Here is a 27,258-nt window from a genome sequence, read left to right as displayed (position 1 = left end):
TACTCTACACGGCAAGGATCTCATTCAGATTCGATGGAGAAATCAAAAGCTTTAGAGACAAGCAAAAGCTAAGAGAATTCAGCACCACCAAACCAGCTTTACAACAAATGCTAAAGGAACTTCTTTCTCTAGGCAGGAAACACAAGAGAAGGATAAGACTTACAAACACAAACCCAAAACAATTAAGAAAATGGTAATAGGAACATACATATCGATAATTACCTTAAACGTGAAAGGATTTAATGCTCCAACCAAAAGACACAGGTTTGCTGAATGGATACAAAAACAAGACCCATATATATGCTGTCTACAAGAGACCCATTTCAGATCTAGGGACACACTCAGATGGAAAGTGAGGGGATGGAAAAAGATATTCCATGCAAATGGAAATCAAAAGAAAGCTGGAGTAGCAATTCTCATATCAGATAAAATAGACTTTAAAATAAAGAATGTTACAAGAGACAAGGAAGGACACTACAAAATGATCAAGGGATCAAATCCAAGAAGAAGATGTAACAATTATAAATATAAATGCACCCAACATAGGAGCACCTCAATACATAAGGCAACTGCTAGCAGCTATAAAAGAGGAAATCGACAGTAACACAATAATAGTGAGGGACTTTTAAAACCTCACTTACACCAATGGACAGATCATCCAAACAGAAAATTAATAAGGAAACACAAGCTTTAAATGACAAAATAGACCAGACAGATTTAACTGATATCTATAGGACATTCCATCCAAAAACAGCAGATTCCACGTTCTTCTCAAGTGCACACGGAACATTCTCCAGGATAGGTCACATCTTGGGTCACAAATCAAACCTCAGTAAACTTGAGAAAACTGAAATCATATCAAGCATCTTTTCTGACCACAACGCTATGAGATTAGAAATCAATTACAGGGGAAAAAACGTAAAAAAACACAAACACATGGAGGCTAAACAATACGTTACTAAATAACCAAGAGATCACTGAAGAAATCAAAGAGGAAATAAAAAACTACCTAGAGACAAATGACAATGAAAACACGATGATCCAAAACCTATGGGATGCAGCAAAAGTAGTTCTAAGAGGGAAGTTTATAGCTATACAAGCCTACCTCAAGAAACAAGAAAAATCTCAAATAAACAATCTAACCTTACACCTAAAGGAACTAGAGAAAGAACAAACAAAACCCAAAGTCAGCAGAAGGAAAGAAACCATAAAGATCAGAGGAGAAATAAATGAAATAGAAACAAAGAAAACAATAGCAAAGATCAATAAAACTAAAAGCTGGCTCTTAGAAGATAAACAAAATTGATAAACCATTAGCCAGACTCATCAAGAAAAAGAGGGAGAGGACTCAAACCAATACAATTAGAAATGAAAAAGGAGAAGTTACAACAGACACCGCAGAAATACAAAGCATCCTAAGAGACTTCTACAATCAACTCTATGCCAATAAAATGGACAACCTGGAAGAAATGGACAAATTCTTAGAATGGTATAACCTTCCAAGACTGAACCAGGAAGAAATAGAAAATATGAACAGACCAATCACAAGTAATGAAATTGAAACTATGATTAAAAATCTTCCAACAAACGAAAGTCCAGGACCAGATGGCTTCACAGGTGAATTCTATCAAACATTTAGAGAAGAGTTAACACCCATCCTTCTCAAACTCTTCCAAAAAATTGCAGAGAAAGAAACACTCCGAAACTCATTCTATGAGGCCACCATCACCCTGATACCAAAATCAGACAAAGACACTACAAAAAAAGAAAATTACAGACCAATATCACTGATGAATATAGATGCAAAAATCCTCAACAAAATACTAGCAAACAGAATCCAACAACACATTAAAAGGATCATATACCATGATCAAGTGGGATTTATCCCAGGGATGCAAGGATTCTTCAATATACACAAATCAATCAATGTGATACACCATATTAACAAACTGAAGAATAAAAACCGTATGATCATCTCAATAGATGGAGAAAAAGCTTTGGACAAAATTCAACACCCATTTATGATAATAACTCTCCAGAAAGTAGGCATAGAGGGAACCTACCTCAACATAATTAAGACCATATACAACAAACCCACAGCAAACATCATTCTCAACGGTGAAAAAGTGAAAGCATTTCCTCTAAGATCAGGAACGAGACAAGGATGTCCACTCTCACCACTATTATTCAACATAGTTCTGGAAGTCCTAGCCACAGCAATCACAGAAGAAAAAGAAATAAAAGGAATACAAATTGGAAAAGAAGAAGTAAAAATGTCCCTGTTTGCAGATGACTTGATACTATACATAGAGAATCCTAAAGATGCCACCAGAAAACTAGTAGAGCTAATCAATGAATCTGGTAAAGTTTCAGGATACAAAATTAATGCACAGAAATATCTTGCATTCCTACACACTAATGATGAAAAACCTGAAAGAGAAATTAAGGAAACACTCCCATTTACCACTGCAACAAAAAGAATAAAATACCTAGGAATAAACCTACATAGGGAGACAAAAGACCTGTATGCAGAAAACTATAAGACACCGATGAAAGAAATTAAAGATGATACCAACAGATGGAGAGATATACCATGTTCTTGGATTGGAAGAATCAATACTGTGAAAATGACTATACTACCCAAAGCAATCTACAGATTCAATGCAGTCTCTGTCAAATTACCAATGGCATTTTTTACAGAACTAGAACTAAAAATCTTAAAATCTGTATGGAGACACAAAAGACCCTGAATAGCCAAAGCAGTCTTGAGGGAAAAAAACGGAGCTGGAGGAATCAGACTCCCTGACTTCAGACTATATTACAAAGCTACAGTAATCAAGACAATTAGGTACTGGAACAAAAACAGAAATATAGATCAATGGAACAGGACAGAAAGCCCAGAGATAAACCCACGCACCTATGGTCAACTAATCTATGACAAAGGAGGCAAGGATATACAATGGAGAAAAGACAGTCTCTTCAATAAGTGGTGCTGGGAAAACAGGACAGCTACATGTAAAAGAATGAAATTAGAACACTCCCTAACACCATACACAAAAATAAACTCAAAATGGATTAGAGACCTAAATGTAAGACCAGACACTATAAAACTTTTAGAGGAAAACCTAGGAAGAACACTCTTTGACATAAATCATAGCAAGATCTTTTTTGATCCACCTCCTAGAGTCATGGAAATAAAAACAAAAATAAAGAAATGGTGGGCTTCCCTGGTGGCGCAGTGGTTGAGAATCTGCCTACCAATGCAGGGGACATGGGTTTGAGCCCTGGTCTGGGAATATCCCACATGCCGTGGAGCAACTAGACCCGTGAGCCACAACTACTGAGCCTGCGCGTCTGGAGCTTGTGCTCCGCAACAAGAGAGGCCACGACAGTGAGAGGCCCGTGCACCATGATGAAGAGTGGCCCCCGCTCGCCGCAACTAGAGAAAGCCCTCGCACAGAAACGAAGACCCAACACAGCCAAAAATAAATATAAATAAATAAATAAGTTAAAAAAAAAAATAAACAAATGGGACCTAATGAAACTTAACAGCTTTTGCAAAGCAAAGGAAACTACAAACAAGACGAAAAGACAACCCTCAGAATGGGAGAAAATATTTGCAAATGAATCAATGGACAAAGGATTAAAATCCAAAATATATAAACAGCTCATACAACTCAATATTAAAATGAAAAAATGGGCAGAAGACCTAAATAGACATTTCTCCAAAGAAGACATACAGATGGCCAAGAAGCACATGAAAAGCTGCTCAACATCACTAATTATTAGAGAAATGCAAATCAAAACTACAATGAGGTATCATCTCACACCAGTTAGAATGGGCATCATCAGAAAATCTACAAACAACAAATGCTGGAGAGAGTGTGGAGAAAAGGGAACCCTCTCGCACTGTTGGTGGGAATGTAAATTGATACAGCCACTATGGAGAACAGTATGGAGGTTCCTTAAAAAACTAAAGATAGAATTACCATATGACCCAGCAATCCCACTCCTGGGCATATACCCAGAGAAAACCATAATTCAAAAAGACACACGCACCCCAATGTTCTGTGCAGCACTATTTACAATAGCCAGGTCATGGAAGCAACCTAAGTGCCCATCGACAGACGAATGAATAAAGAAGATGTGGTACATATATACAATGGAATATTACTTGGCCATAAAAAGGAATGAAATTGGGTCATTTGTAGAGACGTGGATGAATCTAGAGACTGTAACACAGAGTGAAGTAAGTCAGAAAGAGAAAAACAAATACTGTATATTAACGCACATATGTGGAACCTAGACAAATGGTACAGATGAACCGGTTTGCAGGGTCGAAATTGAGACACAGATGTAGAGAACAAACGTATGGACACCAAGGGGGGAAAGTGGCAGCAGGTGGGGGTGGTGGTGTGATGAATTGGGAGATTGGGATTGACATGTATACACTAATGTGTATAAAATGGATGACTAATAAGAACATGCTGTATAAAAAAATAAATTAAAAAAAAATGCCTCTGCACCTCTAGCTCTTGCAGAGGTTGGCATCTTCAGTGAAGTCTCCTATTGTAGGAGGACCTTCAAGATGGCAGAGGAGTAAGATGTAGAGATCACCTTCCTCCCCATAAATACATCAGAAATACATCTACAGGGCTTCCCTGGTGGCGCAGTGGTTAAGAATCTGCCTGCCAATGTAGGGGACACGGGTTCAAGCCCTGGTCTGGGAAGTTCCCACATGCCGCAGAGCAACGATGCCCGTGCACAACAACTACTGAGCATGCGCTCTAGAGCCCACAAGCCACAACTACTGAGCCCATGAGCCACAACTACTGAAGCCCACGCACCTAGAGCCCGTGCTCTGCAGCAAGAGAAGACACTGCGATGAGAAGCCTGCGCACCACAACGAAGAGTAGCCCTTGCTTTCCGAAACTAGAGAAAGCCCGCGCGCAGCAACGAAGACCCTACACAGCCAAAAATAAAAATAAATTAAATAAATAAATTTATAAAAAGAAAAAAATACATCTACATGTGGAACAACTCCTACAGAACACCTACTGAATGCTGGCAGAAGACCTCATACTTCCCAAAAGGCAAGAAAATCCCTACGTACATGGCCGTGTGGCTGACAGGGTCCTGGTGCTCCAGCCTGGAGTCAGGCCTGAACCCCTGAGGTGGAAGAGCCGAGTTCAGGACACTGGACCATCAGAGACCTCCTGGCCCCAAGTAATATCAATCGGCGAGAGCTCTCCCAGAGACATCCGTCTCAACGCTAAGACCCAGCTCCACCCAACGGCAAGCAAGCTCCAGTGCTGGGCACCCCATGAGAAACAACTAGCCAGACAGGAATACAACCCCACCCATTAGCAGAGAGGCTGCCTAAAATCATAATAAGGTCACAGACACCCCAAAACACACCACCAGACACGGTCCTGCCCACCAGAAAGACAATGTCCAGCGTCATCCACCAGAACACAGGCACCAGTCCCCTCCACCAGGAAGCCTACAAAACCCACTGAACCAACGTCACCCACTGGGGGAACACACCAAAAACAACGGAAACTATGAACCTGCAGCCTGCGAAAAGGAGACCCCAAACACAGTAAGTTAAGCAAAATGAGAAGACAGAGAAATACACAGCAGATGAAGGAGCAAGGTAAAAACCCACCAGACTAAACAATAAAAGAGGAAATAGGCAGCCTACCTGAAAAAGAATTCAGAGTAATGATAGTAAAGATATCCAAACTCTTGGAGATAGAATGGAGAAAATACAAGAACCGTTTAACAAAGGCCTGGAAGAACTAAAGAGCAAACAATGATGAACAACACAATAAATAAAATTAAAAATTCTCTAGAAGGAATCAATAGCAGAATAACTGAAGCAGAACGGATAAGTGACCTGGAAGATAAAATAGTGGAAATAACTACTGCAGAGCAGAATAAAGAAAAAAGAATGAAAAGAATTGAGGACAGTCTCACAGACGTCTGGGACATTAAATGCACCAACATTCGAATATAGGGGTCCCAGAAGAAAAAGAGGAAAAGAAAGGGACTGTGAAAGTATCTGAAGAGATTATAGTTGAAAACTTCCCTAATATGGGAAAGGAAATAGTCAATCAAGTCCAGGAAGCACAGACAGTTTCATACAGTATAAATCTAAGGAGAAACAAGCCAAGACACATATTAATCAAAGTATCAAAAATTAAATACAAAGAAAAAAATCTTAAAAGCAGCAAGGGAAAAGCAACAAATAACATACAAGGGAATCCCCATAAAGTTAACAGCTGATCTTTCAGCAGAAACTCTGCAAGCCAGAAGGGAGTGGCAGGACATATTTAAAGCGATGAAAAGGAAAAACCTACAACCAAGATTACTATACCCAAGAAGGATCTCATTCAGATTTTTTTTTTTTTATAAAAGAGATTTCCGTTTTTATTTTTTAAAATTAATTAATTAATTAATTAATTTAAGTCTATGTTGGGTCTTCATTGCTGTGCGCGGGCTTCTCATTGCGGTGGCTTCTCTTGTTGCGGAGCACGGGCTCTAGGCACACGGGCTTCAGAAGCTGTGGCTCGAAGGCTCTAGAGCTCAGGCTCAGTAGTTGTGGCGCACAGGCTTAGTTGCTCCACGGCATGTGGGATCTTCCCAGACCAGGGCTCAAACCCGTGTCCCTTGCATTGGCAGGCGGATTCTTAACCACTGCACCACCAAGGAAGCCCCTCATTCAGATTTGAATGGAGAAATTAAAACGTTTACAGACAAGCAAAAGTTAATAGAATTCAGCACCACCAAACCAGCTTTACAACAAATGTTAAAGGAACTTCTCTAGGCAGGAAACACAAGAGAAGAAAAAGACCTACAAAAACAAACCCAAAACAATAAAGAAAATGGTAATAGAAACATACATATCAATAATTACCTTAAATGTAAATAGATTAAATGCTCCAATCAGAATACACAGTCAAGCTGAATGGATACAAAAACAAGACCTGTATATATGCTGTCTACAAGAGACCCACTTCAGACCTAGAGACACATACAGACTGAAAGTGAGGGGATGCAAAAAGATATTCCATGCAAATGGAAATCAAAAGAAAGCTGGGGTAGCAATTCTCGTATCAGATAAAATAGACTTTAAAATAAAGACTGTTACAAGAGACAAGGAAGGACACTGCATAATGATACAGGGATCAATCCAAGAAGATATAACAATTGTAAATATTTATGCACCCAACATAGGAGCACCTCAATACATAAGGCAAATGCTAACAGCCAAAAAAAGCAGAAATTGACAGTAACACAATCATAGTAGGGGACTTTAACACCCCACTTTCACCAAAGGACAGATCATCCAAAATGAAAATAAATAAGGAAACACAAGCTTTAAATGACAGATTAGACAAGATGGACTTAATAGATATTTATAGGACATTCCATCCAAGAACAACAGAATACACTTTCTTCTCAAGTACTCATGGAACATTCTCCAGGATAGATCATATCTTGGGTCACAAATCAAGCCTTGGTAAATTAAAAGAAAAATGAAATCATATCAAGTATCTTTTCCGACCACAACACTATGAGACTAGATATCAATTACAGGAAAAAAACTGTAAAAAATAAAAACACATGGAGGCTAAACAATACCCTACTACATAACCAAGAGATCACTGAAGAAATCAAAGAGGAAATCAAAAAATACCTAGAAACAAATGACAAGGAAAACACGACAACCTCAAACTTATGGGATGCAACAAAAGCAGATCTAAGAGGGAAGTTTACAGCAATACAATCCTATCTCAAGAAACAAGAAACATCTCAAATAAACAACCTAACCTTACACCTAAAGCAATTAGAGAAAGAAGAACAAAAAACCTCCAAAGTTAGCAGAAGGAAAGAAATCATAAAGATCAGATCAGAAATAAATGAAAAAGAAATGAATGAAACAATAGCAAAGATCAATAAAACTAAAAGCTGGTTCTTTGAGAAGATAAAGAAAATTGATAAATCATTAGCCAGACTCATCAAGAAAAAAAGGGAGAAGACTCAAATCAACAGAATTAGAAATGAAAAAGGAGAAGTAACAACTGACACTGCAGAAATACAAAGGATCGTGAGAGATTACTACAAGCAACTGTATACCAATAAAATGGACAAACTGGAAGAAATGGAAAAATTCTTAGAAAAGCACAACCTTCCGAGACTGAATCAGGAAGAAACAGAAAATATAAAACAGACCAATCACAAGCACTGAAATTGAAACTGTGATTAAAAATCTTCCAACAAACAAAAGCCCAGGACCAGATGGCTGCACAGGTGAATTCTGTCAAACATTTAGAGAAGAGCTAACACCTATCCTTCTCAAACTCTTCCAAAATACAGCAGAGAGAGGAACACTCCCAAACTCCTTCTATGAGGCCACCATCACACTGATGCCAAAACCAGACAAAGATGTCATAAAAAAAGAAAACTACAGGCCAATATCATTGATGAACATAGATGGAAAAATCCTCAACAAAATACTAGCAAACAGAATCCAACAGCACATTAAAAGGATCATACACCATGATCAAGTGGGGTTTATCCCAGGCATGTGAATATTCTTCAATATATGCAAATCAGTCAATGTGATAAACCATATTAACAAATTGAAGGATAAAAACCATATGATAATCTGAATAGATGCAGAAAATGCTTTTGACAAAATTTAACACCGATTTAAGATAAAAGCTCTCCAGAAAGTAGGCAGAGAGGAAACCTACCTTAACATAATAAAGGCCATATATGAGAAACCCACAGACAACATCGTTCTCTATGGTGAAAAACTGAAACCATTTCCTCTAAGATCAGTAACAAGACAAGGTTGCCCACTCTCACCACTATCATTCAACATAGTTTTGGAAGTTTTCGTCACGGCAATCAGAGAAGAAAAAGAAATAAAAGGAATCCAAATTGGGAAAGAAGAAGTAAAAATGTCACTGTTTACAGATGACTTGATACTATACATAGAGAATCCTAAAGATGCTAACAGAAAACTACTAGAGCTAATCAATGAATTTCGTAAAGTAGTAGGATACAAAATTAATGCAAAGAAATCTCTCACATTCCTATACACTAATGATAAAAAATCTGAAAGAGAAATTAAGGAAACACTCCCATTTACCATTGCAACCTAGGAATAAACCTACCTAAGGAGACAAAAGATCTGTATGTAGAAAACTATAGGACACTGATGAAAGAAATTAAAGATGATACAAACAGATGGAGAGATATACCATGTTCTTGGATTGGCAAAGCAATCTACAGATTCAATGCAATCCCTATGAAACTACCAATGGCATTTTTTACAGAACTAGAACAAAAAGTTTCACAATTTGTATGGAAACATGAAAGACCTCGAATAGCCAAAGCAATCTTGAGAACGAAAAATGGAGCTGGAGGAATCAGGCTCCCTGACTTCAGACTACATTACAAAGCTACAGTAATCAAGACAGTATGGTACTGGTACAAAAACAGAAGTATAGGTCAATGGTATAGGATAGAAAGCCTAGACATAAACCCATGCACATATGGTCACCTTATCTTTGATAAAGGAGGCAAGAATATACAATGGAGAAAAGACAGCCTCTTCAATAAGTGGTGCTGGGAAAACTGGACAGGTACATGTAAAAGAATGAATTTAGAACACTTTCTAACACCATACACAAAAATAAACTCAAAATGGATTAAAGACCTAAATGTAAGGCCAGACAGTATAAAACTCTTAGAGAAAAACATAGGCAGAACACTCTATGACATAAATCACAGCAAGATCCTTTTTGACCCACCTCCCAGAGAAATGGTAATAAAAACAAAAATAAACAAATGGGACCTAATGAAACTTAAAAGCTTTTGCACAGCAAAGGAAACCATATACAAGATGAAAAGACAACCCTCATAAAGGGAGAAAATATTTGCAAACGAAGCAACTGACAAAGGATTAATCGCCAAAATATACAAGCAGCTCATGCAGCTCAATACCCAAAAACAAACAACCCAATCGAAAAATGGGCAGAAGAGCTAAATAGACATTTCTCCAAAGAAGATATACAAATTGCCAACAAACACATGAAAGGATGTTCAACATCACTAATCATGAGAGAAATGTAAATCAAAACTACAATGAGGTATCACCTCACACCGGCCAGAATGGCCTTCATGAAAAAAATCTACAAACAATAAATGCTGGAAAGGGTGTGGAGAAAACCCTCTTGCACTGTTGGTGGGAATGTAAATTGATACAGCCACTATGGAGAACAGTATGGAGGTTCCTTAAAAAACTAAAAATAGAACTACCGTATGACCCAGTAATCCCACTACTGGGCATATACCCTCAGAAAACGATAATTTAAAAGCAGACATGTACCACAATGTTCATTGCAGCAGTATTTGCAATAGCCAGGACATGAAAGCAACGTAAGGGTCCATCAACAGATGAATGGATAAAGAAGATGTGGCACATACATACAATGAAATGTTACTCAGCCATAAAAAGAAATGAAATTGAACTATTTGTAGTGAGGTGGATGGACTTAGAGTCTGTCATACAGAGTGACGTAAGTCAGAAAGAGAAAAATACTGTATGCTAACACATATATATGGAATCTAAAAAAAAAAAAAAGGTTCTGATGAACCTAGGGGCAGGACAGGAATGAAGATGCAGACGTAGGGAATGGACTTGAGGACACAGGGAGGGGGGAAGGGTATGCTGAGACGAAGTGAGAGAGTAGCACTGACATATATATACTACCAAATGTAAAGTAGATAGCTAGTGGGAAGCAGTTGCATAGCACAAGGAGATCAGGTTGGTGCTTTGATACCACCTAGAGGGGTGGGATAGGGAGGGTGGAGGGAGATGCAAGAGGGAGGGGATATGGGGATATATGTATACATATAGCTAATTCACTTTGTTATACAGCAGAAACTAACACACCATTGTAAAGCAATTATATTCCAATAAAGATGTTAAAAACAAAACAAAACAAAACAAAGTCCTAGAAGAAAACATAGGCAGTAAGCTCCATGACAGTGGTCTTGGCAATGATTTTTTGGGATTTGAGACCAAAAGCAAAGGCAACAAAAGCAAAAATAAACACGTGGGACTATATCAAACTAAAAGGCTTCTGCACAGCAAAAAAATGATCAACAACATGAAAGGGTACCCTATGGAATGGGAAAAAATATTTGCAAAGCATTTATCTGATAAGGTGTCACTATCCAATATCCATAAAGAAGTCATACAACAATAGCCGAGAAATAAATAATGAAATTAAAAAAATGGGCAAAGGACCTGAGTATACATTTTTACTAAGATATTCAAATGGACAACAGGTATTCAACATCACGAATCATTAGGGAAATGCAAATCAAAACCACAGTGAAAACCTCATGCCTTTGAGAATGTCTTACATGGAAAAGACAAGAGATAAATGCTGGTAAGAATGTGGAGAAAAGGGACCCCTTGTACAACCACCACAGAAAACACTGGTTTCCATGGAGGTTCCTAAAGAAATTAAAACTAGAACTACCACATGATGCAACAATTCCACTCTAGGTATGTATCTGAAGGAAACAAAATCACTATGCTGAAGAGATTCCTGTACCCGTATGTTCACTGCAGCATTATTTACAACATGGAAACAGCCTAAGCATCTACTGACAGATAAATGGATAAAGAAAATGTGGTATATGTGTATATATATACACACATACACATAGGTACACACAATGGAATACTATCCAGCCATAAAAAGAAGGAAATCCTGCCATTTGTGACAACATGGATGGACCTTGAGGGCAGTACTCTAAATGAAACAAGTCAGACAGAGAAAGACAAATATTACCTGATCTCACTTACAGGTGGAATTTTGAAAAAACAAGCCAACAAAAAGAGATCATATTTGTGGTTACCAGAGGCAGGGGGTTAGGGAGTGGGAGAACTGGATAGAGGTCAAAAGGTACAAACTTATAGCTATAAGGTAAATAAGTCCTGGGAATGTAATATACAACATGTGTATATACCAAACACTACTGTTTGGTATATTTGAAAGTTGCTAAGAGAGTAGATCCTAAAAGATCTCATCATGCGGAAAAAACCCATTTTTTTTCCTTTTTCTTTTTGGCATCTATATGAGATATGGATTTTAACTAAAGTTACTGTGGTAATCATTTGGCAATGTAAGTCAAGTCATTACGCTGTACACCTAAAATTTACAGTTCTGTATGTCAATTATATCTCAACAAAATTAAAGAAAAAAAAAAAACCAAGGGGAAAAGATGGGTTATCCAATAAAAGGTATTGAGGTATACGAGTGAGCCATTTAAAAAATAAAATTTCCTTTTCTTTAATGTTAAAATAAATTGCAGATGGTTTAAGATTTAAACACAATACAAACAAGCCATAAAAATACTAGGGAAAAAAGCGAAAGCACTTTTTAAAAAACATGGGAGTAAAGGAGACCATCCTAAGTGTGGCTAATTACCTAGGATTCCGTTAAGTGGGAAAGAAAGCATAAGAAACCTATGAATGCTCTCTCATTGATTCTTACATTGCTATAGTGTTCAGCTGCACTACCTCAAGCAAATTAAGATAGGAAGGAGGGGATTTCAACCTATGCCTCCAAGTCTATGTAACGGACTTGGAGGCATCTCAAGAGGTCCTTCCCCGACAGAAGCCAAAGCAGGTACTCCATACAGAAGCTCCTGTATCACTGTGGAAATGCTATCTCCCAAAAACATAACAATGACCTAAGCTGTTTAGGCAAACAAGGGTAAGGTGTTCTAATGACAATAGGGGTATTTGGAGGGAAGAGCAGAGAGGTGGTTACCCAATGTCCACGTGTATCACTGAGGAGAGGCAAACTGAACGCATAAAAGTTATACATAAAGTTCAATAAAACTTAAGTTGTATTAATGGACTATGGTAGTGGATTTCTACTTCTCTCTTGAAAATTGGTGGTGCTGAATGTACCAGTATATTCCTGGGTCAAAATCCATCTCCAATGCCTGCCTACATTTAGTTATGGGCTTGCTGACGGCCAAGACAATGTCAGGGGACAGTATTAGTTCTAAGGATTCCAGCACTAAGTAGGACAGGAATCTCAGAAGCTATAGAAGGAAGAGACTGCATTAGACTAGGTAAACATGTACATATTTACATTTGCAACCAATTAAAATACAGCTCATAAATCAAAAGGATAATGAGGGAAAAACATTTGCACCACATACATAAGAGCTTATTTACCCAATTCAACTCTTTTTGACATACAAAATGGCGATCTTGCAAATAAACAAGATAAAAAAGTCAAAAGACATGAATATGCAGTTATAATGTGTGAATATTCAAGTTTAAAAACAAAAATTGAGGGCTTCCCTGGTGGCGCAGTGGTTGAGAATCTGCCTGCCAATGCAGGGCACACGGGTTCCAGCCCTGGTCTGGGAAGATCCCACATGCCGCGGAGCGGCTGGGCCCGTGAGCCACAATTACTGAGCCTGCGCGTCTGGAGCCTGTGCTCCGCAACAAGAGAGGCCGCGATAGTGAGACGCCCGCGCACCGTGATGAAGAGTGGCCCCCGCTTGCCACAACTAGAGAAAGCCCTCGCACAGAAACGAAGACCCAACACAGCCATAAATAAATAAATAAATAAATAAAAATTTAAAACAAACAAAACAAAACAAAACAAAAACCAAAAATTGCAAACAAAAAAAATTATCTTTGCTTGTCATGTTGTCAATTATTAAAAACATCGATAAGCTTAATATGTAAGGGGTTCAATATATAAAGGCTTATAGTAATACCAGAAAAAAATAAAGAAATATAAAATAGGCCAAAAAAGCACATATAAGCAAGTTATAAGAAATAGCAGTGATAATGATAAATCATACAAAAACATAATCACTTTAATAATATATTAAAACAAGCTACATTTCCACCTCCCAAATGGATAAAGATTTTAAAACAATAATGCCTATCATGTGGGAAAATGGGTATTCTCAGACATTGTTGAGGATCTTTTAACTGGTGCAATTTTTCTGGAGGGAAATTTGTCAATATGTATCAAAAGTTGAAAAAATACACGTAATTTGCATAGCAAAAATGCACCTTTAAAACTATATCCTAAGGAAATGTTTTAAGTTGTTGCCTCTGAGTTGTGGGATTATGAGTATACCAATTTCTGTGTACGCGTTTATGTATTTTCCAGAACTTTCGCAATGAATATGGATTTTAAATAAAAAGGGGAAGAAAACCAAATTAATGTTATGGGGGAAATTCCTACTGACTTATTTTGCTGTGTTTTTTTTTTCTGTTTGTTTGTTTGTTTGTTTTTGAGCTGTAAAACCTCATGAAGGCAAATGATCTCCTTGCCATTATATTTCCTTTCCTCACCTCTGGAATCATATATTAACATTTTGAAGAACTTAAAATCAAACATGCTTTGAAAACTGAAAACTGTGCAGATTTTGAGATAATTGGTAAAAGCAAGATTGGGAGAGAAATATAAATATCCTGAGAGAAAAAAAAATCTTTCCTATATATATAATTAAAACGAGAAATCAAATACCTTGATGCAGTCTATTAGCCAAACCAAGGCTGCCACAATGTGAGGCCACGTATGAGGGGCCCCCACTGTATACATGGAACTTTTCGATAATGCAAAAGGATACCTATGAAAAATCAGAAAACATAAGCCAGTATGTTAATTTTGTAAAAATAATGGCTAAATTAAGCAAGAAGTTACATTAAAAAAAATTCCACGTTATCAGTGTCGACTTGTTTAGAAGCAAGATACTTGTTGAGATTCTCTCCTTCGTCTTCTTACCCTCAAACGGTTTTGTGTATTTTTTGTTTTTTTTTCTCTGCAGATTACTTTGTACATATATCCCCTAAGCTGCAAAACCTGATTTACAACCAACATGCTGGACTTCTCTCCTGAAAGATTGTTCCCTCAAATCCAATGTACCCCAAATAAACCACATGTATGTATTTCTCCTCCTCAAATCCATTTCTCCCCCTGCGTTTATTCTACACAGGCTTTTCTGGAATTTCTTACTCCATTTTCACCAGGCCTTCAATCCTATCTTTTCTGTTTCTATAAAATCTGCAGTATCTAGCCTATTCTATCTATTCCTCGTCACATCAGTAGTTGAGGGCTTTATGATCTATCATCTGTAGTTCAGTAATAATCTCCAAAAAGTTGTTTTTTTTGCCTTTTCAATTTATCTTGCATATGTGGCCCATAGTGACCATCTTAAAATATATTATTTCTCTAACTCAAAATCTTTACACACTTATTGAGTTTCATTCTCTTCTGTGTTCCAACAATCTCTCTAGGCTAATGAGAAATATAACATACAAACCCAAGATCTTTAAAGATTCTTGGAACCTCTTCTTCAAACTTTGTGTCAGGAAGTTCATACGAAGGGCACAGGAAGCCATAAAGAAAAGTGAAGATCTTTAGGAAGTCTTTAACAGAAGGAGCTTGTAGAGATTTCATGGATACGCTATATGCATAACCGTTTTCTGAAAGAAACTACAATAATTTTTATGAAACATCAAACATTTTACAATAGGAAAATTATTGAAAAATACTTAAGAAAACACTCACAATTTCGAATATTTAAGATTATAAAATACCTCACAGAGCTGTCGAATACATTGCTGAATGAATGCTTTGTCATTAAGTGGTCTTGGCTCCTTGATTTTTTCAGAAGTGGAGAATATACCAAATTGACTATTCCGGGATCCAGGTCCACTAGTTCTGTAAACATATTTTTAAAAAGTCAGTCAAAATTATTTCCTTCTGTGGTCAAGCCTAAATTATTTCAAGGCAATTTTATATTTTAACATCAGCATCAAACATGAAAGTTCAATTCTTTGGTTTTTATTTAACTAAGATTTCTTACTCAAAGCAGAGAAAAAAAGAGCAAATAATGAAGATTAAAGTAGAAAATGAGGTGGGAAGAAAAATACACTTCTGGTGCTCTGCATTGCTAACACATACATCATCCTCTAAAACTGTGCATTTTGAGTCCACTAGGTCTTCTGCACCAACTGTTCTCCAGATCTACTCAATAACCCAGATTCTTTCAACATCTTACTTGCCCCTCCATGATTGCTCCTTCACTTCCAACCCCTTTATTTGCCATTATTTATTGCGGGAAAATTTGAGATGTTGAAACAGATTGTGCTTTTTTTCATGAACGTTATTGTGTCGTGCAATATTATGTATCTGATTGTTATTTACCATAAATATGTTGCTACTTTTTAGTCATTAATAGCTATAGCATATATGCTCCATCTTAAGCCCCTCCTCTCAAAACAAAACATCATTTGTTTAAATCTTTATAATGGTTTCTTTTGCTTCTCTTTGTGGCCCAATTTACCTAACCATTGTAGTTTATTAAATATCCTTGGGACAATAATTTTCCTTTTTGGACAGATGCCACAAAACTGAGTTACAATGAACACTGCTGTAATGTCTGAACTCTGTTCATCAAAACAATTTCTCCCTGCATGTTTGCTTGCTGCTTTCAAGTTCTCTCCTGACCAGGTTCTAAAAGTTCTTTAGCTTGGGCTCTCTGATGCCACTGCTCTGATTAACTAGCTAATTAGCTAATTCTTCCCCTGAGAATTTGCTATTTGAGATCCATTTTTCTACATACTGCTATTACTTAATCTTTAATATATTTTTTTTACTAGGAAAGAATACATGTATAGACTCAGCTCTTATTCTACACAAAACTGCACTAATAGATAGCTTTTTAAATTATAAAAAAATTTCCCAACCAGTCAAAATACTGTATCATTCAACTTATAGTTTAAGAGAATAGGGTCTAGAACCAGAGTCTGGTTAAAAATTCTGTCTCTGTTACTAGTTGTATGACCTTGGGTAAACTATTTAACCTCTGTGCTTTAATTTCCTAATGTCTAAAATGAAGACAATAACAGTATCTACACATAGGGCAGTTCTGAGGATTGATTAAAAGAGATATAAAATAGCACTTTTCTGGCTTACAAAAATGCTCAGCAAAAGTTAGATTTTATAATCATTATCATCATTATCTCTGACATTCAGCTCTGAGATGAAAGTTACATTACAAAACATGCCTTAAGATTTTTTATCAACTAGAATAAACACCAGAAACAGTTTAACTTGGGTTCATGACAAAGACTTTTCATAAGGTAACAAATATGTCATCTCTAAATATTTTCAAAATAATTAAATAAACATTTGTTTTAAAACAAAGTTATATTTTGTTTTTGGTGAGATGAACAGTTTCTCTATTTTGGAGTTGGAAATTCCTTTAAAAAATTAACTTTATTGAGGTATAATTGCTTAGAATAAAATGCACCTGTTTAAAGCACACAATTTGATGAGGTTTGACAATATTTACACCTGTGTAATCTCTACCATGATCAAGATATTAAACATTTCCATCATCCCAAATCTCATCCCCCTTACCAGTCAATCCTTACCCTACCCCCAGCCTAGGCAACTACTGATCTACCCTAGACAGTGGCTCTCAAAGTGTGCCCTAGGGGATCGAGAAGTCAAAACTATTTTCACAATAAAATTAAGATTTTTTTCACACTTTTCATTCTCATTCTTTCGTTGAGTGTACAGTAGAGTTCTCCAGAGGCTGGCTACATGATGTCAGATATTATAACAGACTGAATTCAGAAGCAGATATGAGAATTTAGCTATCTTCTATTAAGCCAGACATTAAAGAGATTTGCAAAAATATAAATGTCACTCTTCTTACTGAAATAGTTTTGTTTTTAAAAAATTAAAGCATGTTATTTATATTAACATGTAATGGGTTACTGTTATTTTACTTTATTTTTTTAATATTTACTTATTTAATTAATTAATTTATTTGGCTGCTTCAGGTCTTAGTTGCGGCACGCAGGATCTTCGTTGAAGCATGTGGGATCTTTCGTTGCGACGTGCGGGCTCTTCATTGCAGCATGTAGGCTTCTCTCTAGTTGTGGCGTGCGGGTTTTCCCTTCTCTAGTGGAGGTGCGCGAGCTCAGTGGTTGTGGCGTGTGGGCTTAGTTGCCCCGCCGCATGTGGGATCTTAGTTCCCCGACCAGGGATAGAACCCGTGTCCCCTGCATTGGAAGATGGATTCTTTATCACTGGATCACAAGCGCAGTCCTGGGTTATTGTTATTTTAAACTGAATTAATACATACTAATTTTTTTTTCTCAGTTTCATTTTCTAATATAGTTAATATCAATAGATACAGCCCACAAGATAAAAGCTCTTTGGAGTCTTTAATATTTGAGTATAAAAAAGTCTTTGGCTAAAATGTTGGACTAGATGATGGTTCCTAATTTTAAAATGCTATGATTCCATAGTATGTGAAAGCTATGTGTAGAATTTTCAACCAAGTATTCACTTGTAACAATGAAATAGTGGTCTAAATGTGCTGATATATCTCAGCATAACCTAAAGCAAATATAACCATTTTAACCATTTAAAACAGAGGAAAACTAGATTATAACTTTCTCTTGAAAGGGACCATGCCATTTAATTTTTTGTACTTTGACAGCATCTAGCTCAATCCATGGCTATAAGAATCCCTTCCATTAGAATTAATTTAAAAAACATTACCTTTTACCAAATACAGAGGCTTTTCTTTCAGATGTGGGTTTGTTTATATTCAATTTTCCAAAGGTTGATTTCTCTTTGCTTTAAGAAAAGGAGAAAAACAAACTCTTTAAATAAGTGGAAAAATATTAGTTCCAGAAACTTTTGTAAATACATTGGAACCAACCCCTCTTCCTCATTACCTATAAGAATAATTCAAAATCATGAAAATTTTTAGCAGCAATCATAGCTACCAAAAATAGGATAGGCTTACAACATAGTATGAGTTTTAACACTAAAATGTTAAGAAAAAAGGAGGAAAAACCCCCATATCTACACTGTAATTTTAATTATCCTAAAATATGTACATTTATGGATAACAACTTCAAAGGAAAAGAAATGACTTAAAAATAGATATTTTCAATCACAGAATGATAGCCACATTTAAAATTTTTTCTTTTGAGGCTCACTCTTTATTAGACTGCAGCTACACTTAAGAACATACATTACGTCAACTACAGACCAGAAACATTGACAAAGGCAGCCTTTTAGCTTTGAATGCAATTCAAGGCACAAATCTTTTGGAGTAGTAATGTGCAACAGTACAAAACATTTCTCTGATTTCAGAAGAAAAAAATGTACAAATATTTCAAATTTCTAAAAGTAGCAGAGGCTCATACTATGTAAACCCAAGTAACTTAAGGACAATTAGCAAGTAACTTGTACCTTGGTAATAGAGAAGGACTGACAGAACTCAACATGGTTACAAATAGCCTTCTCTCAATTGTAAGAAATTCATTCATAGGGAAAAATTAGTTTATGATTTTAAGTTCTTTTTTTCCCTCATTTTATTTTTTATTAAAAAAATTAAAAAAGAATTGAAGTCCAGTTGATTTACAATGTTTCAGGTGTATAGCAAAGTGACTGAGATGTATACACACACACACACACACACACACACACACACACACACATACTTTTTCGGATTCTTTTCAATTACAGATCATTACAGGATATTGACTATAGTGATAGCAAGTTCTTTTGGGCACCTTTTTTTTTTCCAGTGAATCCTGAGGAAATAGTTTGGAGAAGTGGTATTCTATAGGCTGCTACTAAACTGCAGCTAATTGTCAGGGCAAATAATACCCTTGAGAACTGTGCTAGTTGGATACACCTCAGTAAATAGAAGTTACAGCAGAGAACCTGCTCAAACAAGCAGCTCTACAGTAAAGGAGGAAAATAAAAGAGTGAAAGAGTGCTGAAAAGGAATTAGCAGTCCCTCAGGGATTGCCTAGCAAAAGACGTGGCTTTGGAGATTTAAGTATCAAATGAGATAAAACACAACACCTAGTAACATGCCCACTTTTAGCCTTCACTGACTCCAAATTAGGTACCACTGAGAACAGATAAGATTCATCACAATATCACTCATACTACATCATTGTATTAATCTCCTTTACAGATTTCTTTGCCAAAGACAATAAGACATAGGTACTCACGTTTGAGGGGTATGGAGGCCTGGTTTATTTAAGTCCTGGGATCTTAATTCTTGCATAGAGAGGCGGCCAGCACCACCGGTGGAAAATGAACTGCGTTTCATGCTTATGACCTGCATTCACGAATTTGGTAATGAACAAGTCTTTCCAGACATAGATGGTACATTAAGCAACAACTATTATCTTTACCCTCAAACAAAAGGCAGCCAAGTTTCACTGTTTTTTCAAGATAATCTTTCCCGGGCTATCTTTGCTTGTTCATGTAAGGTGAAGTCCTCATTTGCAGGGAACATCTATCTAACTCCATTTAAAAATATTCAACACACATAAACACTTACTAACTGCCTACCATGTACGAGGGAGTGTGCAAGCAATGCAAACAATACAAAGGTGAATAAGGTATGATTCCTACCTTCACAGGGTATTTATGGTAGTTAAACTCCTAAATCCTAACTCAGACCACATCACCACTGTTGGCTGTGCCTATTTCAATGGGAAGTCAGAGGCTACTGACAAGAACTACCTCTGATGTTTCCTTTTCTTTGGTCTTGGAACAGAGCTATTCAGTTTTCTTTTCCTAATGTCCATCTCTCCTGCTCTGTCCTTAACTTACTGTTTCCCATTTACATTATTCAATTACTGCCCCTCGTGCTTCAATCTCCCTTTCATCAAGGACAAATTATCTGGTCTACAGACTGCTTCCATTTTCTCAGACCACATTCACATCTCATTCCCTTCCCATCTACTGAAACGGTTTCCTCCTGAGATACTCATGACTGACACATCTTTTGATCCTATCTTAACTCTGACGCATTAGACACTATACACCTAGCCCTTCCAGGTCCTGCCCCTTCCAAGAAAGTGGACATCTGTGGTTATCCTTTTACTTCTTGGGGCTCTCCTTTGTCTTTTAAACTGATTACACTCTTTCCTTCTTTGTTTGGCTATTTCTTCTTCAGTATACGCTTCTGATCTATTAAACTTTTCCACTCTCACCTATCTGTCCACTCCCAATCTCCACTTAAAATGTACTCTTAAAATCTGAGGTTAAGACTTTAAGATGTACTCCTTAAACGGCCACCAGGATGTTACACTAGTATCTCAAACGCACCACAGCAAACAGTTCTTCATCTCGCTCTTCCTCTCCCTGCTACCATCCATTCTTCCCCTTTTCCTCTCTCCATGTCCTCTTTACCCTATCAGTGTCACCTTGGCCTTCCCCTTCTCCCTTGGAAAATCACTGCCATAAGAAATTTACCGGACTCCGGGAAACCAGCGCCTCGCACAGATGGGGCCCGGGGGCCGGTTACAACAGCAAACACCAAAACGTCGCTCCTCAGGGCCCGTGAATCTAACTTGTTGGCGCCCTGGCGTTCTCCCTCTAGCCCAGTGCTGCCGGAACAAAATTAACCCAAAGTCATTAGTCACCTTTCTTCCAGCTTCCCGACACGACGCAGGGACCGAACTGCTGTAAACCGTGCTATTGCCCGCTAGACAGGACGTCAGCCGCCAAAACACAAACTCCTTCCTCCACCCGCCGGCGCCGTTCGAATTTTAAAATCTCCGGCGGCGCTGACGTCATCGCGCACAACATGCGCGCGCGTGCGCAACTCTCGCGCGCCGTTCGTCGCCGGAACTCTGCGTGTTGGTGAAGCGCCGCCGCCTCACGGCGGCGCTCGGGCGTCTCCCGGCAGCTGTAAGCGTCCTGTGCGAAGTCTGGTCCGTCCCTTAAATTTAGCTGTGAACACCCGAGCGCTTTATGTCCCTGAGTAGCGAGCAGAGCGCTCCAGGCAGCCCTGGAAACGTTTTTTCCGTACAGCAACATGGCGGCTCCCGTTGACTGTTAGAAAAGGAGATTTTTTTTTTCCTGTGCCCTGAAAGGAGTGTCTTTCAGGACCACTGTTTAGATGGGTGCTGTTTCATGAAGCAAGTCTGGGAAGGCGGTGTGCACTTTTCTGACAAGGGAGGCGGCGAGGTAGGAGATAGTGACGGCCGAGTGTGGGCGCAGTCGGCCCCAGGGTCGCGCTGCTGAGGCCGCCGCCAGGGTTCGGGCTCAGAGCTTGAGTGCTCTCTGGGGTTCCAGGTGCTCTAGCGGTGGCCTGCGGAAAGCTGGAGGATCTAGTGTGGAGCCGAGAATTAGGAGAGAAAAGGGACCTGAGAACAGTAGGTTACTTTGCTAAAATATGACATCCCCGCTTCCCTGCGTTTGAACTCAGAGGCAAACACAGCCCCAAACTTGGAGAGTGGTGGGTGGCGGGAGGGGAGCTCAGAGCTGAAGTCTGGATACCAGGGTCTTGTAGCAATTGTACCATCAACCAGTTGTAATTTTGGGCACGTCACCTTTCCTGTCTGAGTTTAGAACTTAATTTGGAAAGTTGGGTTTTACTTCTAGTGTCTAATTCTCAGAGGTGTTTGTTTGTTTTAAAGGAAGAGTATGTCTGTGGTGCGTGAGCTATCACCAGGATGGTTACTGGATCATCTTTCTTTCATTAACAAGATAAGTTATGAACTTCACCAGCATCATGAGCCTTGTTACAGTAAAAATGAGCCTACTTCTTCTGTTCATCCTGATACTCTTCACATGGATTCTATGTCCTCTTTTGAAGCCTCTGCTACCTGTATTGCCTCTACCACTAAGCCAGAAAATGATGATGGAGGAAATTGTGAAATGTTCATACAAAAATATGTTTTTCGATCTGAACTGTTTGATGTCACCAAACCTTATATAACTTCTGCTATTCACAAAGAATGCCAACAAAGTAATGAAAAGGAAGATCTAGTAAATGATGTTAAGAAAGAAATCTCCATTTCTGTTAATGGGAAGGTAATAAGTTTTAAGAAATTTAAATTTTTCTACAGAGAACACAAATTTATTATTCCAGCATCTCAAATATCTTGTGATTTACTAAGTATAAAGAATAGTCAATAAAGCATAATAAGACTTTAGCATATCCAGAGTGATTTTTAACTTTTTGCTAACATTCTGCCATTCTTAGAAGACCAAATTTGCGTATTTCAGAAGCAAAGTTGATTCAAAAGTGAATGCTCTGTAAATTAAACAAACAAAACTAAGTAACAAAAAAAGAAACCCTGTCTGCCTAGGTTTTCGTATTAATTGCATGTTTTTACACCTATTTTTGCTCAAAAATATGTTTCTTTCTCTGTAAAATTCTAAAGCAGTATATAGCAGTATGAAGGGGGAATTTTAGAGATTTATCCTTTGGGGATAAGCTTGTATAATAAATTTGGAAGAAGGGTGATATTTTTGAAAAGTTTCTAGTGATAAAACTAGACAGCTACTATGGAAAATATATATTCTTAAAGTATATATATTTGTATACACATTGGTGCAATCAAAAGTTTTGAGAGTGTCATATAGAGTCAAATTAATTATGCTTGAATACTTTTTATGTATTTGAAGAGCTCAGAGGTGCTTATACAAAGTCCATTTCAGATAGATTATATTAACATTTTCTTTGTTAGAGATAGGAATTACATTCATTATTCACCCAATAAATGTTTGAGATCTTTCTGTGTGCTGTTGTACAAAGAGTGATGAGACAAGATAAATATAATCTCTGCCTTTTTCGATCTTACAATTGAGTGGGGAAGAAAGATACTAAATAAGAAAGCATGTTGAGAATTAGAATAAGGAAAGTAATAGAGAGTCCATGTATTTATTCAGCCAACGAGCTTTTGTTGTTAGCCCGCTAGGAGTTTGCCACCATGTAGGCACTGAGATTTCAGCAATGAAAAGTACAAAGTCCCTGCTTTGTACAAAGTACAAAAAAGTACAAAGACTGCTCTATATTGCAGTCTTACATGTTCTTTGCTATGGAGTTGTTAGATGTAGAACAGTGTTAATATATCTTATTTATACCTAATCCTCAGATTACACATAAAGATCTATTAAAAGTACATTGCAATTTTTTTTTGTTGTAGAAATTAAGAAAAGTTCAGAATAATTATACCATATATCAACTGATAGATGACACTGGTGACTCTTATACAGTGTCACAGTTTCCTTGTGTTCTGTGGATGTCAGTGCCATTTTATGTCGTACTAGTTCTTACTAATAGTAGATAACGCCTACGTGGCCTTTTATCACCCATTAAGTTTGTAGTAATAGTAATAATAATAATTATTATTATTTGGGAAATCTTACCTCCTTAGTCCATACTCTTTGCACTTATTTCGACCTCAGTAGTTAATTATTACCTCTTAAAGAATGAGATACACAATATGGAAAATGTGATAAAGAAAAAAGAAGTACTAATATATTTCAAAATATCATTATTTTGATGGATGGCCACATAATTTTTTTCCCTGTAATTTACTCTTTAGAAGCGTAAGAGATGTGTTGATTTCAATCAAGGTGAATTGGATGCTATGGAATACCATACAAAGGTACGGTGTAAAATATTCATTGATGACTTGAGAAGGTTAATGTGAACTAGTATAAATACATGGACAACGTAAATAAGGATGTTCTTAAAAATCAAGCAGTCATTTTTTAAAAATTATGATTTATTTATTTATATTTATTTTTGGCTGCGTTGGGTCTTAATTGCTGCTGCCGGGCTTTCTCTAGTTGTGGCGAGCGGGAGCTACTCTTCATTATGGTGCGCAGGCTTCTCATTGCGGTGGCTTCTCTTGTTGCGGAGCACGGGTTCTAGGCGTGCGGGCTTCAGTAGTTGTGGCTCGTGGGCTCACAGTTGTGGCTTGCGAGCTCAGTAGTTGTGGCTCACGGGCTCTAGAGCGCTGGCTCAGTAGTTGTGGCGCACAGGCTTAGTTGCTCTGCAGCATGTGGGATCTTCCTGGACCAGGGCTTGAACCCGTGTCCCCTGCATTGGCAGGTGAATTCTTAAGCATTGCGCCACCAGGGAAGTCCCTCAAGCAATCATTTTGATCAAGGTTAGAATTTAACAGTGGAGTGATTTATCATTACTTTTATTGTAATGAACAATTTAAACCAATTTTTATTAAAACCTCATATACTTCTCATTTACATATTTAACATAAGTAAACTTATGCTATATTGGTTAAATCCAGAAAATTTCTGAGTTATAAAAGCCTATTGTCAGTAGGTAAAACAACGTACGATAGTGGCAGAAGAAAGTGAATAATATGAAGGATGTATTTCTAGAACTTAGAGGTTACTGAGATCTGGGAGTTAAAGAAATGAGAGGAAACAGAGGGTACAAATTGTTTTAGATCTCCTTGTCTTTCCTACTTATATTTACTTAATCTTTAATTGCTGACATTTAGGTATAGTATGCACATGTCATTTTCTATATTTATGTGTGCTATCTGCAGGATAAATTTCGACAAGTCAAATTTCTGGGTCAGAGGGTTTGAACATTTTGATAAATACTGCCAAATTGCTGCTATGGAGATTGTATCATCTTATTAGCACACTAGAAATGTATAATTTTGCCTGTTTTCCCACATCCTCACCATTACAGTATATTATCATTTTTGATGTTTGCCAATCTAATAGTTGAAAAATAGTATTTTAGTATGGCTTTAATTTGCATTTCTTATTATGAATGTAGTTAAGTGTTGTATGTTTAAAATTCATTTGTATTTCTTTATGTGAACTGTTTGTTTCCTTTGCATACTTAAAAAAATTGGATTGCTCTTTTTCTTACTGATTTATAGGAGCTCTTTATATGCTAGGGAAATTAGGTCTTTGTCTATCATGTAAATTACAAGCATATTTTTCCCAGTTTGTCATTTTAATTTTAATTATGATTTTTTTTGGTTTTGGTTTTGCCATGCAGACAATATTATATTTTCATTTAGTTGAATTTATTCATGTTTTTCTTTTATGACTTCTGAATTTTGGAATCATAATTAGAGAAGTATTCCTTCTTCAAGGTTTTAAAATAATTTCCTGTGTTTTATTCTAGAACATTTATGATTTTATTTCAAATTTATATCTTGATCCATTTAGACTTTATCCTGGTATACAGTGTGAGGTATGGATCCAATTGACTACCTATATGTCCTACCATTATTCATGCAGTTTTCCCCTCCTTATATGAGATGCTTGATATACTAAATTCGCATAAGTATTTGAGTTTATTTCTGGACTTTAAGTCTTACTTGTTTGTCTCACTATTTATTTGCCAATCTCTTTTGAGATTTTATAATGTGAATATGTTTTAATATCTTATCTGGTAGTACTTATTCCCCACCCTCCACCCCCCACCCCCCACCCTGGGCCATCTTCTCATTGCTACTTTTTACAGAATTTTCCTGGGCTTTTTGTTTATTTTCCCATATGAATTTTAGGATCAATTTTGGTGTCTGGTTAGAAAAAACAACCTATTGGAATTTTTATGGCAATCAAATTTATAAACATTTACTATTAGCATCTTTAAGATGTTGTGATCCTACTCCAAAACATAAATGTGTCTTTTCATTTGTTTAAGTTTCTATAAAATTTTCTTTATATAGATCTTGCATTAATTAAAAAAAATTGAATGTCTTGATTTTTCAGGTAATAATTATAACTCTTGCAAATATTAATAGTTTTACTTACACCTCTCTAATTATTATATCTGTAATTTATTTATCTTCTCTAATTGTATAGGCTGGAAAATATGATACAATATTAAGTTACATTTGTGAGAGTACCTATCCTTGTCCCTGACTTTGTAGGAGATGATTTCCTCTCCACTGGGTTTTGGGCTGAGTTGGAAATAGCATGTTAAAGAAGTTTCCTTGTATTCTTATTTATTGAGTGTTATTATCAATGTAGTTACTGAATTTTATCAAATGTTTTTTAAGCATCTATGGAGATTGAATGGATGATTTTTCTCCTAATATTTTCCTTTGATTTTTAATCATATGTAACCACCTTACATTTGTAGTATATATTCCAAATGACCATGATGTATTATTTTTTAAATGTTCTGCTGGATTTTGTTTGCTAATGTTTTATTTGGGACAGTCGTGAGATTGGTCTGATGTATTTAATTTTTTTGTTTTATATATATAATTATATACAGATATTTACATATTTCAGTGTTGGAAGTTGGAAGTTTTTCTTTTTTTCTCCCCAATTCTCTGGAGTAATCTGTTCTTTAAAAGTTTGGTAGAGCTCCCCTTTGCATTCATCTCAG

The 27,258-nt window shown here is 36.9% G+C and overlaps 2 protein-coding genes across 3 annotated transcripts in view; one reads left to right on the top strand and one right to left on the bottom strand.

Moving 5' to 3' along the window:
• The window catches only part of NDC80 (NDC80 kinetochore complex component), a 61,135-nt gene extending 39,504 nt beyond the window's left edge, over window positions 1-21,631 (bottom strand). Inside the window, exons 1-6 of the mRNA XM_061169950.1 lie at window positions 21,557-21,631; window positions 20,132-20,241; window positions 18,657-18,734; window positions 15,674-15,797; window positions 15,397-15,569; window positions 14,601-14,703 (exon numbers count right to left, since the gene is read on the bottom strand). Of these exons, the coding sequence (XP_061025933.1) occupies window positions 14,601-14,703; window positions 15,397-15,569; window positions 15,674-15,797; window positions 18,657-18,734; window positions 20,132-20,232 (579 nt within the window). The 5' untranslated portion in view covers window positions 20,233-20,241; window positions 21,557-21,631. The remainder of the gene's footprint in view (window positions 1-14,600; window positions 14,704-15,396; window positions 15,570-15,673; window positions 15,798-18,656; window positions 18,735-20,131; window positions 20,242-21,556) is intronic.
• Window positions 21,632-21,749: 118 nt separating this feature from the next.
• The window catches only part of METTL4 (methyltransferase 4, N6-adenosine), a 34,204-nt gene continuing 28,695 nt past the window's right edge, over window positions 21,750-27,258 (top strand). The window contains exons 1-3 of one of the 2 annotated variants that reach the window (XM_061169838.1): window positions 21,750-21,824; window positions 22,556-22,952; window positions 24,473-24,535. In XM_061169838.1, the coding sequence (XP_061025821.1) occupies window positions 22,563-22,952; window positions 24,473-24,535 (453 nt within the window). In that variant the 5' untranslated portion in view covers window positions 21,750-21,824; window positions 22,556-22,562. Of the gene's footprint in view, window positions 21,848-22,555; window positions 22,953-24,472; window positions 24,536-27,258 lie in introns of both variants that reach the window. The other variant, XM_061169839.1, reaches the window with a different exon arrangement.

The sequence above is a fragment of the Eubalaena glacialis genome, chromosome 15 (assembly GCF_028564815.1).
Source record: "Eubalaena glacialis isolate mEubGla1 chromosome 15, mEubGla1.1.hap2.+ XY, whole genome shotgun sequence".
NCBI classification, from domain to species: Eukaryota; Metazoa; Chordata; class Mammalia; order Artiodactyla; family Balaenidae; genus Eubalaena; species Eubalaena glacialis.
This window is presented reverse-complemented; position numbering and strand designations above follow the sequence as displayed.